This window comes from Phalacrocorax aristotelis, chromosome 6 (assembly GCF_949628215.1).
Source record: "Phalacrocorax aristotelis chromosome 6, bGulAri2.1, whole genome shotgun sequence".
Lineage (NCBI taxonomy): Eukaryota > Metazoa > Chordata > Aves > Suliformes > Phalacrocoracidae > Phalacrocorax > Phalacrocorax aristotelis.
Window position 1 is genome coordinate 17,785,419 of NC_134281.1, and position 12,267 is coordinate 17,797,685.

At 63.9% G+C, this 12,267-nt stretch overlaps 3 protein-coding genes across 10 annotated transcripts; 2 read left to right on the forward strand and 1 right to left on the reverse strand.

Annotated features, from left to right (window-relative positions):
- Window positions 1–232: 232 nt before the first annotated feature.
- LOC142058683 (putative protein-lysine deacylase ABHD14B) lies at window positions 233–1,990 on the reverse strand. Its single transcript, XM_075096291.1, has 4 exons — window positions 1,874–1,990; window positions 1,336–1,545; window positions 919–1,160; window positions 233–574 (listed from the first exon to the last, which is right to left on the reverse strand). The coding sequence occupies exons 2-4, from the start codon at window positions 1,541–1,543 to the stop codon at window positions 392–394; spliced, it is 633 nt and encodes a 210-aa protein (XP_074952392.1). The 5' UTR covers window positions 1,544–1,545; window positions 1,874–1,990; the 3' UTR covers window positions 233–391.
- A 339-nt stretch (window positions 1,991–2,329) lies between these two features.
- LOC142058682 (protein ABHD14A-like) lies at window positions 2,330–4,320 on the forward strand. The gene is made up of 4 exons (XM_075096290.1): window positions 2,330–2,815; window positions 2,963–3,078; window positions 3,446–3,681; window positions 3,949–4,320. Exons 1-4 carry the CDS (start codon window positions 2,568–2,570, stop codon window positions 4,129–4,131), a joined length of 783 nt encoding a protein of 260 aa, XP_074952391.1. The 5' UTR covers window positions 2,330–2,567; the 3' UTR covers window positions 4,132–4,320.
- A 668-nt stretch (window positions 4,321–4,988) lies between these two features.
- ACY1 (aminoacylase 1) lies at window positions 4,989–11,015 on the forward strand. Of its 8 annotated transcripts, none has more exons than XM_075096287.1 (15): window positions 4,989–5,083; window positions 6,254–6,386; window positions 7,009–7,073; window positions 7,631–7,735; window positions 7,861–7,955; window positions 8,151–8,227; window positions 8,494–8,583; window positions 8,828–8,884; window positions 8,994–9,067; window positions 9,170–9,219; window positions 9,415–9,559; window positions 9,643–9,711; window positions 9,806–9,885; window positions 10,173–10,233; window positions 10,372–11,015. In XM_075096287.1, exons 2-15 carry the CDS (start codon window positions 6,278–6,280, stop codon window positions 10,534–10,536), a joined length of 1,242 nt encoding a protein of 413 aa, XP_074952388.1. In that variant the 5' UTR covers window positions 4,989–5,083; window positions 6,254–6,277; the 3' UTR covers window positions 10,537–11,015. The 8 variants fall into 8 exon arrangements, with proteins under 8 accessions (XP_074952388.1, XP_074952383.1, XP_074952385.1 ...); XM_075096282.1 differs by having other exon boundaries at window positions 5,010–5,083; window positions 8,828–8,866; XM_075096280.1 differs by having other exon boundaries at window positions 5,045–5,189.
- Window positions 11,016–12,267: the final 1,252 nt, after the last annotated feature.

Below are 12,267 nucleotides of genomic sequence, written 5' to 3' on the forward strand. Positions count from 1 at the left end.
GGGCTCCCCAGGCACTCTCCAAGGCTTGCAGGGGTCCCGCCAGAGGTGATGAGTGGGCTCCAGAGGCCTTGCAGCTGGCACTCACCAACCTACAAGGCAATGCTCCCCAAATGTCCTATCAGTGACTGCACCTCCCCTGCTGTCACCCCCCAAATGTGCACGCGATGGCAGCCACAGAGGAGGTGGGGATCAGGGTAGGAGGAAGGAAGGGTGGAAAGAAGTGGGAGGAAGGTGGCAGGGAAGTGGTGGTGTTTTTATTTGGTCGCAAGGGAGGCTGGGTGGGGAGACCAGGTGAGCACCTGGGTTAGCGCAAGGGTGTGTCCACAACACAGGAGAGATGGGTGGGATGGCCACACCAGCTCCATGGGCTTCTCCATGCAGCCCATCCCACTCACTCCAGCTGCTGCAGGAAGGCCAGGAGCCCGTGGTGCCACTCGTCAGGCTTGTCCAGGTAGCAGGCATGTCCAGCGCCCTGCAGCACCAGCACGTGGTGCTCGGGAAGGTGCTGCAGGTTGTTCAGGCTGGCCTGCCCAAGCTCTGCATCCTGGTCCCCGTACACGATCAGGGTGGGTGTCTGCAGAGAGGGAATGCACCCTGAGCCTGCCAATGGCATCCAGGCACCCGCTCCTCCTGGCCAGGGACACCCTGGGGCCAGGAGATGGAGAGAAGACACTTGTCCTTCTACCCTGCCCACCACGAGGGGAAACGGAAGCTCAGAGTTCTGGATCTCTTAATACCCCCTCTTTCCCTCCTGCTACCCTACAGTCACATTCCTTCACCATCACATTTCCCTTTTCCAGTGGCAATGGGGTTTCTGGCCTGTTTGGTCTTTCCCCTGGCCAACCCCAGAGCCAGGGTCCCCTCCTTACCATCCCCTCCCAGTTCCCCAACCTCCCTCAATCTCCCTCCAGGCCCTACTTTGATCTCGGTGTACTGCTCCGCTGTGAATTTCTCAGTGCAGATGGGTGCCACGGGCACATATGCCTTCAGCAGGTGGCTGTGCTGGAAGAGGAAGGGCAGGGAGTACATGCCACTGAGTGACGGGCTGATCACCACGGCTGGACCCAGGCACAGAGCCTCCAAAACTGCTTTCAGGAAAGCTGCCGGCGCTGGCTGGCCCACGGGTGCTGGGGCCACAGCATCCTTTGAGCGCCCCAGCCCTGAGCCATGGGAGACAGAAGTTGCTGTGTCACACTCTCTGCTGCCTTGTGACAGGAAGAAGCTGGCACAGCAGGATGCTGGGGTTGCCATCCTAGCACCACAAATGTGAGTGGCTGTATCAGCTCCCCCCGGCCCACACCTTGTTCCAGGGCCATGCTATCCACCATGCCTTACCCGGCAGGTCGATAGCCACAGCCCGGTAGCCGTTTTGGGCCAGTGTGGCAAGTGTCTGCAGCTGAAGCCAGGTGTCAGAGGAGAATCGAATGCCATGCAGCAGCAGCACCGTCAGCTTTGGTGCTTGCTGGGCCGGCTCAGCTTGGCGGTAGAAGAGGGTTTGGCCTTCCACCGTGACGGTGCTCTCGGTGAGCTGTGGGGTGGCCATGCCTGGGCGGTTGAGAGAGTTGTTGGGGGGGTTAGATGTGGAAATGGACCCAATATGCACGGCAGCCCTGTGCGGCCTAGAGGAAAGGCTGGCCCCGGTGGGATGCCAGTGTCCTGCTGTCAAGGCCTGGTGGTCGTGGGAAGGCAGCTGGGCTGCAGCACTGTCACCGGGAAGACAGGGGTTACATTGGCAGCACCTTTCCTTCTGGGGGACACCGACAGGGAACTGGCCCCAGGGTGGGTGCCCGGGGCTGCTCGCCCCTGCCAGGCGGGCTCACGGGCCCGCTTCTGCCTCAGTTTCCCCTCCGGGCGCTGGGCTGGCAACCCTTACCTGCTCCTCTGCCCCTGGTGCCGGGCGCCGCTCGCCTCCCGCTCCCCACCGCGCCGCGGGGCTGGGGGTGCCGCGCCCCAGGTCCATAGGCTGCCGGGGCGGGGCGGGGGAGGCAGCGAGCGGTGGCACCGCCTTACGGAGCACAAGGCCCGCGGCAGGCCTCGGAACGGCCGCCGCCCCGCCGAGCCGAGCCGAGCTCCGCCGAGCCTAGCCGAGCTTCACCGAACCCCGCCGAGTCCCAGCCGAGTCCTGCCGAGCCCCAGCCGAGCGCTTCCGAGCTCCGCCGACCCCCAGCCGAGGCCCAGCCGAGACGGGGCTCCTTTCCCGGTGCCGGCCGCTTCTTCCCGAGACCTTGGTCCTTGGTCCGGTGGGGCCCCGGCGAGGCTCGGTGCGGCGGGCAGGACCCCGGCTGACAGCCCTTGGGGCCTGCAGCGCTGCGGCTGCCCGTCAGGCGGAGCCCGGGGCCGTGGGCGCGACGCCGTGAGGGCCGGGGCCGGGGGCGTCGCATGTCCCGGCTGGAACCGAGGGGTTGCGGGGCGGGTGGCCGGAGGCAACGGGCGCTCGGGAGCCGAGCGGGGCCGGCAGCGAGGGGCGCAGGCCGGGCCGGAGCTGAGGAGAGGGCCGTGGTCTGCAGCAGTGGGGTCTGGGACTCCCAGCCCCTCGCTGCCATTTTACTTCTCCAGGGGGAGCAGAGATGCCACCTGCCCGCTGGCGCCTGGGGCTCCTGCTCCTCGGGGCGCTCCTCACCCTTGTCCTCTACCTCCTGCTCCCAGCTCCCCAGCCTGAGCAGCGCTCTGTGGGTACCTGGCCTGACAAGAGGAAGTGGGGCTGGCAGGCAGCCAACACCACTGCACGAACAGTAATGGCTGCAGGAGAGCCCCCCGTCTTCTACCGGGAGGTTTCTGCAGGGCCACAGGCCAGCGGGACTGCCAGCCCCGGGAGGTGGGTCAGCCTGCTGGCTCCTGTGGCAGAGGAAGGTGGTGGGTGACAGTCCCTGGGGATCAGTCTCCACCAGCCCTCATGGCTGCTGGATGGCCATGGGTACGCCATCTTCCCTGATGCCCTTCCTGCCTGTCTTCCCCACCGCAGGCCCGATGTCCTGTTCCTGCACGGCCAGGCATTTACCTCCAAGACGTGGGAGGCTTTGGGCACGCTGGCACTGCTTGCCAGAGAAGGCTACCGTGCGGTCGCAATAGATCTGCCTGGTAGGACCGCAGCACTGTGCTCTAAGTTGATCCCTCTGGGCAGCTCCTGTCCCTCACCTCATCTACCACTGGGCTCTGGACCTCTTCAGGGAGGGTTCTGGACCTCTAGGAAACTAGTGGTTGTCCCTGGGGCAGTGTGCCTGGGATTTGGTTTTGCCCCGGGACATTGACCTTTGTGGCCACCCAAACCCTTTGGCTGGGATTGGCTAGGTCCAGCTGGTGCATAGCTGTGGCTGTACAACTGCTGGGGCTTGAATGGGTGCCCATTTTTGGCCAAGCCAGCTGATTCTTGGTGGGGAGAGACCACTGCAGGCTGCATGATCCCCCCCTGCCCTGTGCCCACCTGGTGTCCTCTGCCCCATGCCAGGCTACGGAGATTCACCCCGGGCTGAGACGGTTGCCATGGCACAGGGCCGGGTGGCCTTCCTGGACCGCGTCCTCCAGGAGCTGGGCATGCAGAGACCTGTTCTCATCAGTCCCTCCATGAGCGGCCGCTTTGCCCTGCCCTTCCTCCTGGTGCGGGGGGACCGGCTGGCTGGCTTCGTGCCCATTGCACCTGTGGGCACCAAGGACTACACTGCTGAGCAGTATCGGCAGGTCCAGGTGAGGTGGGTTGCTGGCTCCTGGAGAGTCCCTGGGTGCTGGCAAGCCTTGTGGGTGAGCTGGTTGTAGGGTGGCATGGAGAGTGACCTTGTTTTGGGGTGAGTGAGGGGAACCTATGCCCCCCAGCTCATGGTGGGGCTGGCACCTGCCTTCCTTCGGCTTTGTAGCCCCCCATGATAATAGATGGAGGTGGGCAGAGTGCCGGGGAAGCCTGTTGGCCATTTCCCCCTCTGACACAGCTCTGGTTTTCTCTCTCCCCTTACCAAGACGCCCACCCTCATCCTGTATGGTGACCGTGACACAAGCCTGGGTCCCCAGGCCCTGCAGAGCCTTCAGCACCTCCCCAGGCACCGCGTGGCTGTGGTGCCCGATGCTGGCCATGCCTGCTACCTGGACAAGCCAGAGGACTTCCATCGGGCCCTGCTCGGTTTCCTGCGCCAGCTGAAGTGAGTGCTGCCTCGTCCCCTGCTGAGCAGAAGATGAGGGGCCAGGGTGTCCCAAGGGACTGGGGTACAGGCATGAAGGTGCTGTGCTCTTTTAGGGTGTCCCCAGGGTGGTGGGCGGGACGACTGAGGGTGTCCCTTGCTGGCAGGACAGGGTGTTGTCTGTCATGAGGCCAATAAACGGATGCTGCTCTGGTCTCTGCGTGTGTCCCCAAGCGCCGCGGGGCCCCCGGATCTCCAGCCCCATCTCTCTGCCTCACGTATGGGGCAGGAGGGCGCCCAGCCCACCCCCTGCCTGCCCCCTGCCCTGCTTGGCCCTGCCCGCCGGCTGCGGGGCGGAGCGGAGCGGGGCCTGGGGCGGAGCGGAGCGGGGCCGGGGTGGGGCGGAGCGGAGCGGGGCCTGGGGCGGAGCGGAGCGGGGCCGGGGTGGGGCGGAGCGGAGCGGGGCCTGGGGCGGAGCGGGGCCTGGGGCGGAGCGGAGCGGGGCCGGGGTGGGGCGGAGCGGAGCGGGGCCTGGGGCGGAGCGGGGCCTGGGGCGGAGCGGAGCGGGGCCGGGGTGGGGCGGAGCGGAGCGGGGCCTGGGGCGGAGCGGAGCGGGGCCGGGGTGGGGCGGAGCGGAGCGGGGCCTGGGGCGGAGCGGGGCCTGGGGCGGAGCGGAGCGGGGCCGGGGTGGGGCGGAGCGGAGCGGGGCCTGGGGCGGAGCGGAGCGGGGCCTGGGGCGGAGCGGGGCCTGGGGCGGAGCGGAGCGGGGCCGGGGTGGGGCGGGGCGGAGCGGGGCCTGGGGCGGAGCGGGGCCTGGGGCGGGGCGGGGCCCGGGGCGGGGCGGGGCCTGGGGCGGAGCGAAGCAGGGACTAGGGCGGAGCGAAGCGGGGGCTGGGGCGGAGCGGGCCCGGACCCGGGGCCCGGGCGGGATCGGGGCCGGGGCGGAGCGTGCAGACGCAGGCGACAGCAGCGCAGAGGTAGGGCCGGCGGCCGGGAAGCGGGATCGGGCCAGCAGCACCTGGCAGCCCGAGGGGGGCTGCCTCGGTGTCTTCGTCCCCCCGCAAGCCTGGGCCTCTCGCTACGGTACCCTGCACCCCTCGCACCCCTAACCACGTTATCCTTGCACCCCTACCCCGTAACTCCTGCACCCCTAACCTCGGTACGCTGCACCCCCAACCACGGCATCCTGCACCTCTCTGCCCTCCTGCTCGTGCTACACATGCACCCCAATAATGCGACCGCTGCACTGCAACCCATGCAGCACCCTCATGCCCCCTGCATCCCCCTGCACCCCTAACCACGGTATCCTACCCTCTCTTCCTCCCTCTGCACCCCTGACCACAGTACCCCTGCACCCCTACCCCATGGTACCCTACACTCCCCACGACCCTAACCATGGTGCCCCTGCACCCCCACTGCAGTACCTCTGCACCCAGCTATGCCACCTCCCTAAACCCCAGCCGTGGTACCCCTTGTTCCCCTTTGCACCCCTAGCCACAGTACCCCTGCACACCCCTGCACCCTTAACTATGGTCCCTCTGCACCTCTTTTGTAGTCCTTCTGCACCCCCTAGTCCTATATCCCACCAGTGTTCCCCTTCACCCCTTCTGCTGCACCCCCGTGGGCCCCTAAGCATCCCGTGTCCTCCTGCTTCCCCTGGCCAGCCCCCCTTTCCTTACATGCACCTCCTTACACCACCGTCCTGCCTTCCCTGCCTGCATTCCCCGACATCCACCTGGACACCCGACCACTGGCTAACCCTGACCACTGCATGCTCCTGTCCCATACATCCTTCTTCCTCCCATAATCCCCTTCTCCACCTTGCTTTCCTCTCTACTAGCCACCTACACCCCAGCTAGCCCTATTCCAAAGCTCACCCCTCGCCCCATGCCTGGGAATCATAGCTTGCCCTGGCACTGCATTTGGGGCAGGAACATGCACTTTGCCATGAAAGGATGGTGTGGGGGGTACCTCCGACCTGCCCCTGTACCCAAGTGGGGAAGACTTCTCCTATGACGGCTGCGTCCTAGGACTTGCGCCAGGGAGACCTTTGCCCCGTCCCACGTTGGTTTCTGTGACGACCGAGCTTGCTGGCGGACTTTGGAGGGGCCAGTGGGTGATTAACCATCTTCCCATTCTTCCCCCAGAGCTTTACAGCCCTTGTCCTTGCCATGGCACCTGGGAAGCCCGGGAAGAGCACAGGGGCCTCGGAGCACCCCTCGGTTACACTTTTCCGGGAGTACCTGAGGATCGACACCGTCCACCCCAAGCCTGACTATGGTGAGGATGTGGGGGATGGGACAGGAAGCTCTGGCAATATGGCTTCTTCTCTTCTACCTTGTAGCTCTGGTCTTTGAACCCAGGTGCCTGAGTCCTTGGATGGGGCTGTTTTGATTGTGGTGTTAAGTGGACACCTTTGTGCCTTATCTCTGCTGGCGCCTTTGGTTGGGGCAGGGACAGTCTCGAGTACACCCAGAGTGGCCATTTACTTCCTCCACCCCCATGCCCCAGGGCCTCCCTTTTCCTTGCTGCCCTGGCCTGGGACGGATGCTTTTGATAACCTTATTTAGATCTCCTGTTAACTTTTCCATCCTCCCACTAAAGTACATTAAGATTTTTTTATTGGTGAGGAGGACCTATGGAGGACCATCCCCCCTGAACTCGCTCCCTTCAATATTGATTTTTTCATGTTCCCCTAGTCCTCACCCCAACGGGGTGGTGATGAACTGCTCCTGTCCCCACTTGCAGCCACTTCTCTTGCTCAGGACCTCCATCACCTGCCCTCTCTGGTCACTTCTTTCCTTGGCCTGGGAACCCTGGAGAGCCTTGGGGTCCCTTGGGGGTTGCAGTGGGAGGGGAGGGAGATCCCAATGTAACTCCAGCCATCCCTGCTCCTCCCCAGATGCGGCCGTCCGGTTTCTGGAGCGCATTGGCACCGACCTGGGCTTGGCCTGCCAGAAAGTGGAGGTGAGCGAGGCAAGCAGCAGGCCTGAGTTAGTCCATCCATCCATCCATCCATCTGTGCCCAGGACCTTAGTGACCGGTCTGTTCCCCTGCCCACCACCCTGGAGCTGGGCAGGAGTGAATCCCCAATGCCTGTAATCCTCTGCTGACCTGAGCCCTTCCTTAAGCCTGTATTGGGCCGGTCCCTGCTGACCTTTGCGGCTGCCTGTGCTATGATTAGCCGGGGACCTGGCAGGGTCATGTTGCCTGGGGATGTCTCTCCTGCTGGGCACCGGCTGTCCCAGGGGACTCATGGGCACTGGGGAAAGACACTGGGTTCATCTGCCCTCCTCCATCTGAATGGCAGCCAGGTCTCGCGCCCGCAGCCAGGCTATGTCTGACTCTGGGGGTGCAGGCATGCCTGCTCCTGCTGCCTGCCCTCTCCCAGTGGACAAAGGGGTGACCTGCCAGGTAGCATCAAGAAACTTTTCCCAGACTGATGCTTTTCAGCTCCAGCCTGCTGGTCCCAGCCCCTCTGTCCCCAGCCTGGACCCTGGTAACATCCTGCCCTTGCCCTACAGGTATGCCAGGGCCATGTGGTGCTGATCCTGACCTGGCAGGGCACGAACCCCCTCCTGCGCTCCATCCTCCTCAACTCCCACACCGATGTCGTGCCTGTCTTTGAGGTGCTGGGACAGGGCAAGGGGTGGGACAGGCATGGCAGGGCGGACTGAGGGTGGCAGGCAAATGGGAGCTGGTGCTGCTGGTGACTGCCATGCCTCTCTGCTGTCATGGCTGCTGTTCCCTGCAGGAACACTGGACCTACCCACCCTTCGAGGCTGTTAAGGATTCACAAGGCAACATCTATGCCCGGGGTGCCCAGGATATGAAGTGTGTCTCCATCCAGTGAGTGGAGGGGTCTGCACCGGCTGGGGGAAGCAGGCACCTCATGAGGGTGCCTCTGAGTGATGCAGGACAGAATGCCACCATCCCCAGGGTCCCTGGGGCTGTAGGTGCCACTGCTTGACCCCCTCTGGGGTGGCTTAGGGCACACCAGCCCCTCTCCTCTTGTGATACCCAGGCACCATCTTCTCCCCACAGGTACCTCGAGGCCATCAGAAGGCTGAAGGCAGAGGGAAAGTGTTTTGCCCGCACCATCCACCTCACCTTTGTGCCTGGTGAGTCCCCAGGGTGTCCCCTCTCAGGGGGACAGGAGAAGATGGCATCTGGGTGATGCTCTGGAGTTCCCTGTGGTGTGGCAGCCAGGCAGCCCCCTGCCAGCCTCTCTGGATTTTGAGCTCCCCTAGATTGGGGCTGGAGGGGTTTCCAGATCCAAGGACATCTGTGCACTGGTGACACCCAGGCTGGTGTGGAAGGAGGACCGGGGGATGGTGGGCTGGGGGATGCTCCAGTTCCTTCCTCCATGCCAGACTCTCCCCTGCAGACGAGGAGATGGGTGGACACAAAGGTATGGAGATGTTCGTACAGCGCCCCGAGTTCAGAGCACTCAATGTGGGCTTCGCCCTGGATGAGGGTGAGTGGACAAGGGCTGGCACAGGGACGTGTCTCCTCTTGGCACACACCCCTCTGCCTGTTGGCATCACCCCCTGGGCACCGGCACCCAGCACTGCTTCTGGCGACCCCCTTGGGGGCTCCTTCCCCCAGCCAGTGACCCACACGGTGCTGGCCTGGAGGGGAAATGCTGCCAGGGCACAACAGAGGGGGACAAATTGTGGCATGCCTGTGCTCTGCTGACCCCCAGTCTGTGCCCACCACAGGCCTGGCGAGCCCATCCGACACCTTCAGCGTCTTTTATGGTGAGAAGAGCCCATGGTGTGAGTAGCTGCATGCCCATCACCCCATCCCTGGCTCTGCTGAGCGCTGGGGCAACGCTGCCACCCTGGGCTTTCTGCTCAATGCGTTCCTCTCCCCCTGCTGCTGCAGGGATAAAGGTGAAGTGCATGGGTAGCCCTGGGCACGGGTCCCGCTTCATCAGCAACACGGCAGCTGAGAAGATGGTAAGAGAGGGTGTACACCCTGCACACACCTCCTGCCTGCCCTGGGGCTGCCAAGCGCCTGCCCGCAGGGCTGGTCCTCACCCCCCATCCTTCCATCCCCAGCACAAAGTCATCAGCTCCTTCCTGGCCTTCAGGGAGAGCGAGAAGCAGAGGTAGGAGACGGACAGCAGTATGGTGGTAGCTTCAGTTTGGTCCATGGAGGGGGTCCTTGGGATCCCAAGCCAGGGTCTGATCCAGTGCTGCTGCCCCGTGCATCAGTTTCCCCATTTAGGGGTGACGGTGGGGTGGGAGAGTGCTTCCCCTCCTCCCCTGGTGGCAGAGGGTGACGCTCCCATGCATCCCCCGAGGCTCAAGTCCGACTCAAGCCTGACCCTAGGGGATGTCACCTCGCTCAACCTGACCATGCTGGAGGGGGGTGTCTCCTTCAATGTGGTGCCCTCTGAGATGGCGGCCAGCTTTGACATCCGCATTCCACCCACCATGGACCTGAAGGTGGGTGTCACACTGGCCCCACCTGGGAGGGGAGCAGGTAGGGTGGTACCCTGCTCACACTTCTCCACTGGTCTCTGCCTCAGGCCTTTGAGGAGCAGGTGGCTGCGTGGTGCCAGGCTGCCGGGGATGGCGTCACCTATGAGTTTCACCAGGTGAGGGATCTCAGCCACCCAGGTGCATCATGCCTGTCCCTCCCCTGCCATGTGTCCACCCCCCCGCCCCTCACCTGCCCTCTCCCTCCATCAGAAATGCATGGACCAACACATCACCTCCACCGAGGAGTCAGACCCGTGGTGGAAAGCCTTCAGTGGGGTCTGCAGGGACATGTGAGTAATGTCCCCAGGAAGGGCAGGACCCTGGCAAGCACACAGGGACATCCTCCGGTTGGAGCCAGGTGATCCCTGGGGGTATCAGGGGTCATGGCAGTGGTTGGGAGGAGACTCTGCATGCCGTGTCAGGTCATCTCCCTGTGCCCTCCCCAAAAGGGATGGGATTGAGTGTCCTGCAGGACTCAGGGACCTTCCTGGCATGGTCTCTTTACCCACGGGGCGACACGGGGACAGGAGACCTGGCTGCCTCTGTGCCTGTGCTGATGCAAGGTCTTCCTTGTCAGGAAGCTGCAGCTCAAGCTTGAGATCTTCCCCGCTGCCACCGACAGCCGCTACATCCGTGCGGTGAGTGTGATACAAGCCCACCCATGGGTCCCCTACCTAGGCTGAGACTTGGAGCCCCAAGAAGGAGCCATGCCTGGGTGGAGGGGGCACATGTTGCCTGTCCCAGCCCTGGCCTCACCCAGTACCCTCCATCCCCAGGCAGGACACCCTGCTATTGGCTTCTCACCCATGAACCGCACCCCGGTGCTGCTCCACGACCACAATGAGTTCCTCAATGAGCAAGTCTTCCTGCAGGGAATCGACATCTACACCCGCCTCCTGCCTGCCCTGGCATCAGTGGCCTCGCTGCCTGGTGAGGGCTGAGCGCCCTGGTGAGGGGCAGGTCAGGGGGGTGCCAAGTAGTGGGACACAAGGCTTTAAAAAAGGGGCAGGGGGTGGGCACAGCCAATGCCTGCCAGCATGCCAGGGACCCAGCTGCCATCATGCCATGTTGGCTGTGCTCAGGGCTGGCCGAGTGGCGATGCCTGTGCCAAGTGTCCTGCCTGTGCCCTTGAAATCTGGGCCCCAGCAATCAGCCCTGTGCCCACCAAAGGGTTGTGTCCCCCTTGCCTGGCTGCCACCAGAGCCCCATGCCTGGGTGCCTCCTGCCTTTCCTGCTGTTGGCTATGCCTCCCCTGTCCCTGTGCCATCTCTGGCTGCACTGGCTGGGGGGTAAGGGGCTGTCTGGTGCCCTGCTCTGCCTGCCTATGCCTCGTCCTGCCTCCCTGCCCACTTGCTGGGGGAGCTGGGGCCAGCGCCCCCATCCTCCCCATGCAGGTCAATAAATCTCCTTGGTAAGCACAGACAGGAGTGGGGATTCTGTCTGTCTGTCCGTGGTGCTGTCCGTTGGGTCTCATGGGGCCAAGGCACCGCAGATTTCCTCAGCATGGGGCTGTCTGCTGGAGCGCTCCCCTGGTTTTGTCGGGTTGTGGGACGATGCTACAGGCAGGATCCTGCCTGGTCAGGCTGTGGGGCCGCTGTTTGGAAGCTTCCACTCCAGATCAGCCTCAGGGTGCCAGGGGGAGCAGGAGCAGCCAGTGGTGCTGGGGTTTATCCTACTCCCTCCCTCCCATTAGCTCCTGCCATGGTGCCACTCCCCCAAACCCTTGGGTCCGGGCAGGCAGCATGCGGGTCTGAGCAGGCAGTAAGCATGCCTGTGGGCTGCATCTCCTCCTTGCTCTTACCAATTCTGTGCTGCCCTCCAGCACCCAGGGGTGCTGGATCTGTCCCAGAGTCATGCTGTGCCACCCACCCCTGTGGTCTTCCCTGGGGAAACTAGGGCGATGGGCCAGCAAAGGGCTCGCTGAGTGGAATTGAAGTGGTTTTGTCCCAGGTCCGGGGGGGGTCATGGAGCTGCGCCATTAGAAAAGATTGAGGGTGAGCTGGAACCCCCCCATCCTCCTGCCCTGCTTTTCAACTGAAGCTGCCCCTGTGCCAGGCTAGGAGAAGGGATGAGGCTGGTGGCAATGCAGTGCTGCAGGAGAAGCCACCAGCTATTCAGCTTCTTCCTCTCCATCCAGGGTAGGGGGAAAGTCCAAGGCTTTTGGGAGAGGGGGACACCTGCCCGTGAGCCAAGGCTCACCAGGGGCGCTTGTGTGGATTCTCTGATGTCTCATGTGGCCATGTCCCCTAACCCTGCAGCCTTGGGAGAGAGGATGGTGCAGGAGTAGTGTGGGTGCCGTGGAGTACTGTGGGGTTCTGTTTGCTGGCCAGAGTACCTTCAGGGTGCAGGTGAGCAGGCACCTCTGCAGGCAGACAGCTGTGCATCCCTGCTGCCCTGTCCCCTGTCCTCTGAGTGCACCAAGGCTGGGCGCAGCAAGCACCCCATGCCCTCCTCAACCCCGCTCAGCCCTCTCCCCCCCAAGCCTGGCATCCCCAGCTTGCCTGGCTGCAGAGGTGGGACCCAAGAGCCGCATGCTTGCTGGTGCTTGGAGATCACCCCACGCTGAGCGTCCTTCTCAGGGGACAGGCCCCTCCAGGAGGGACCCCAGCTTCCCTTCCCTTGCTCCCCATCCCCAGGGACGAGCCAGAGGGGCTGGCTGGGCTCGGGGGCTG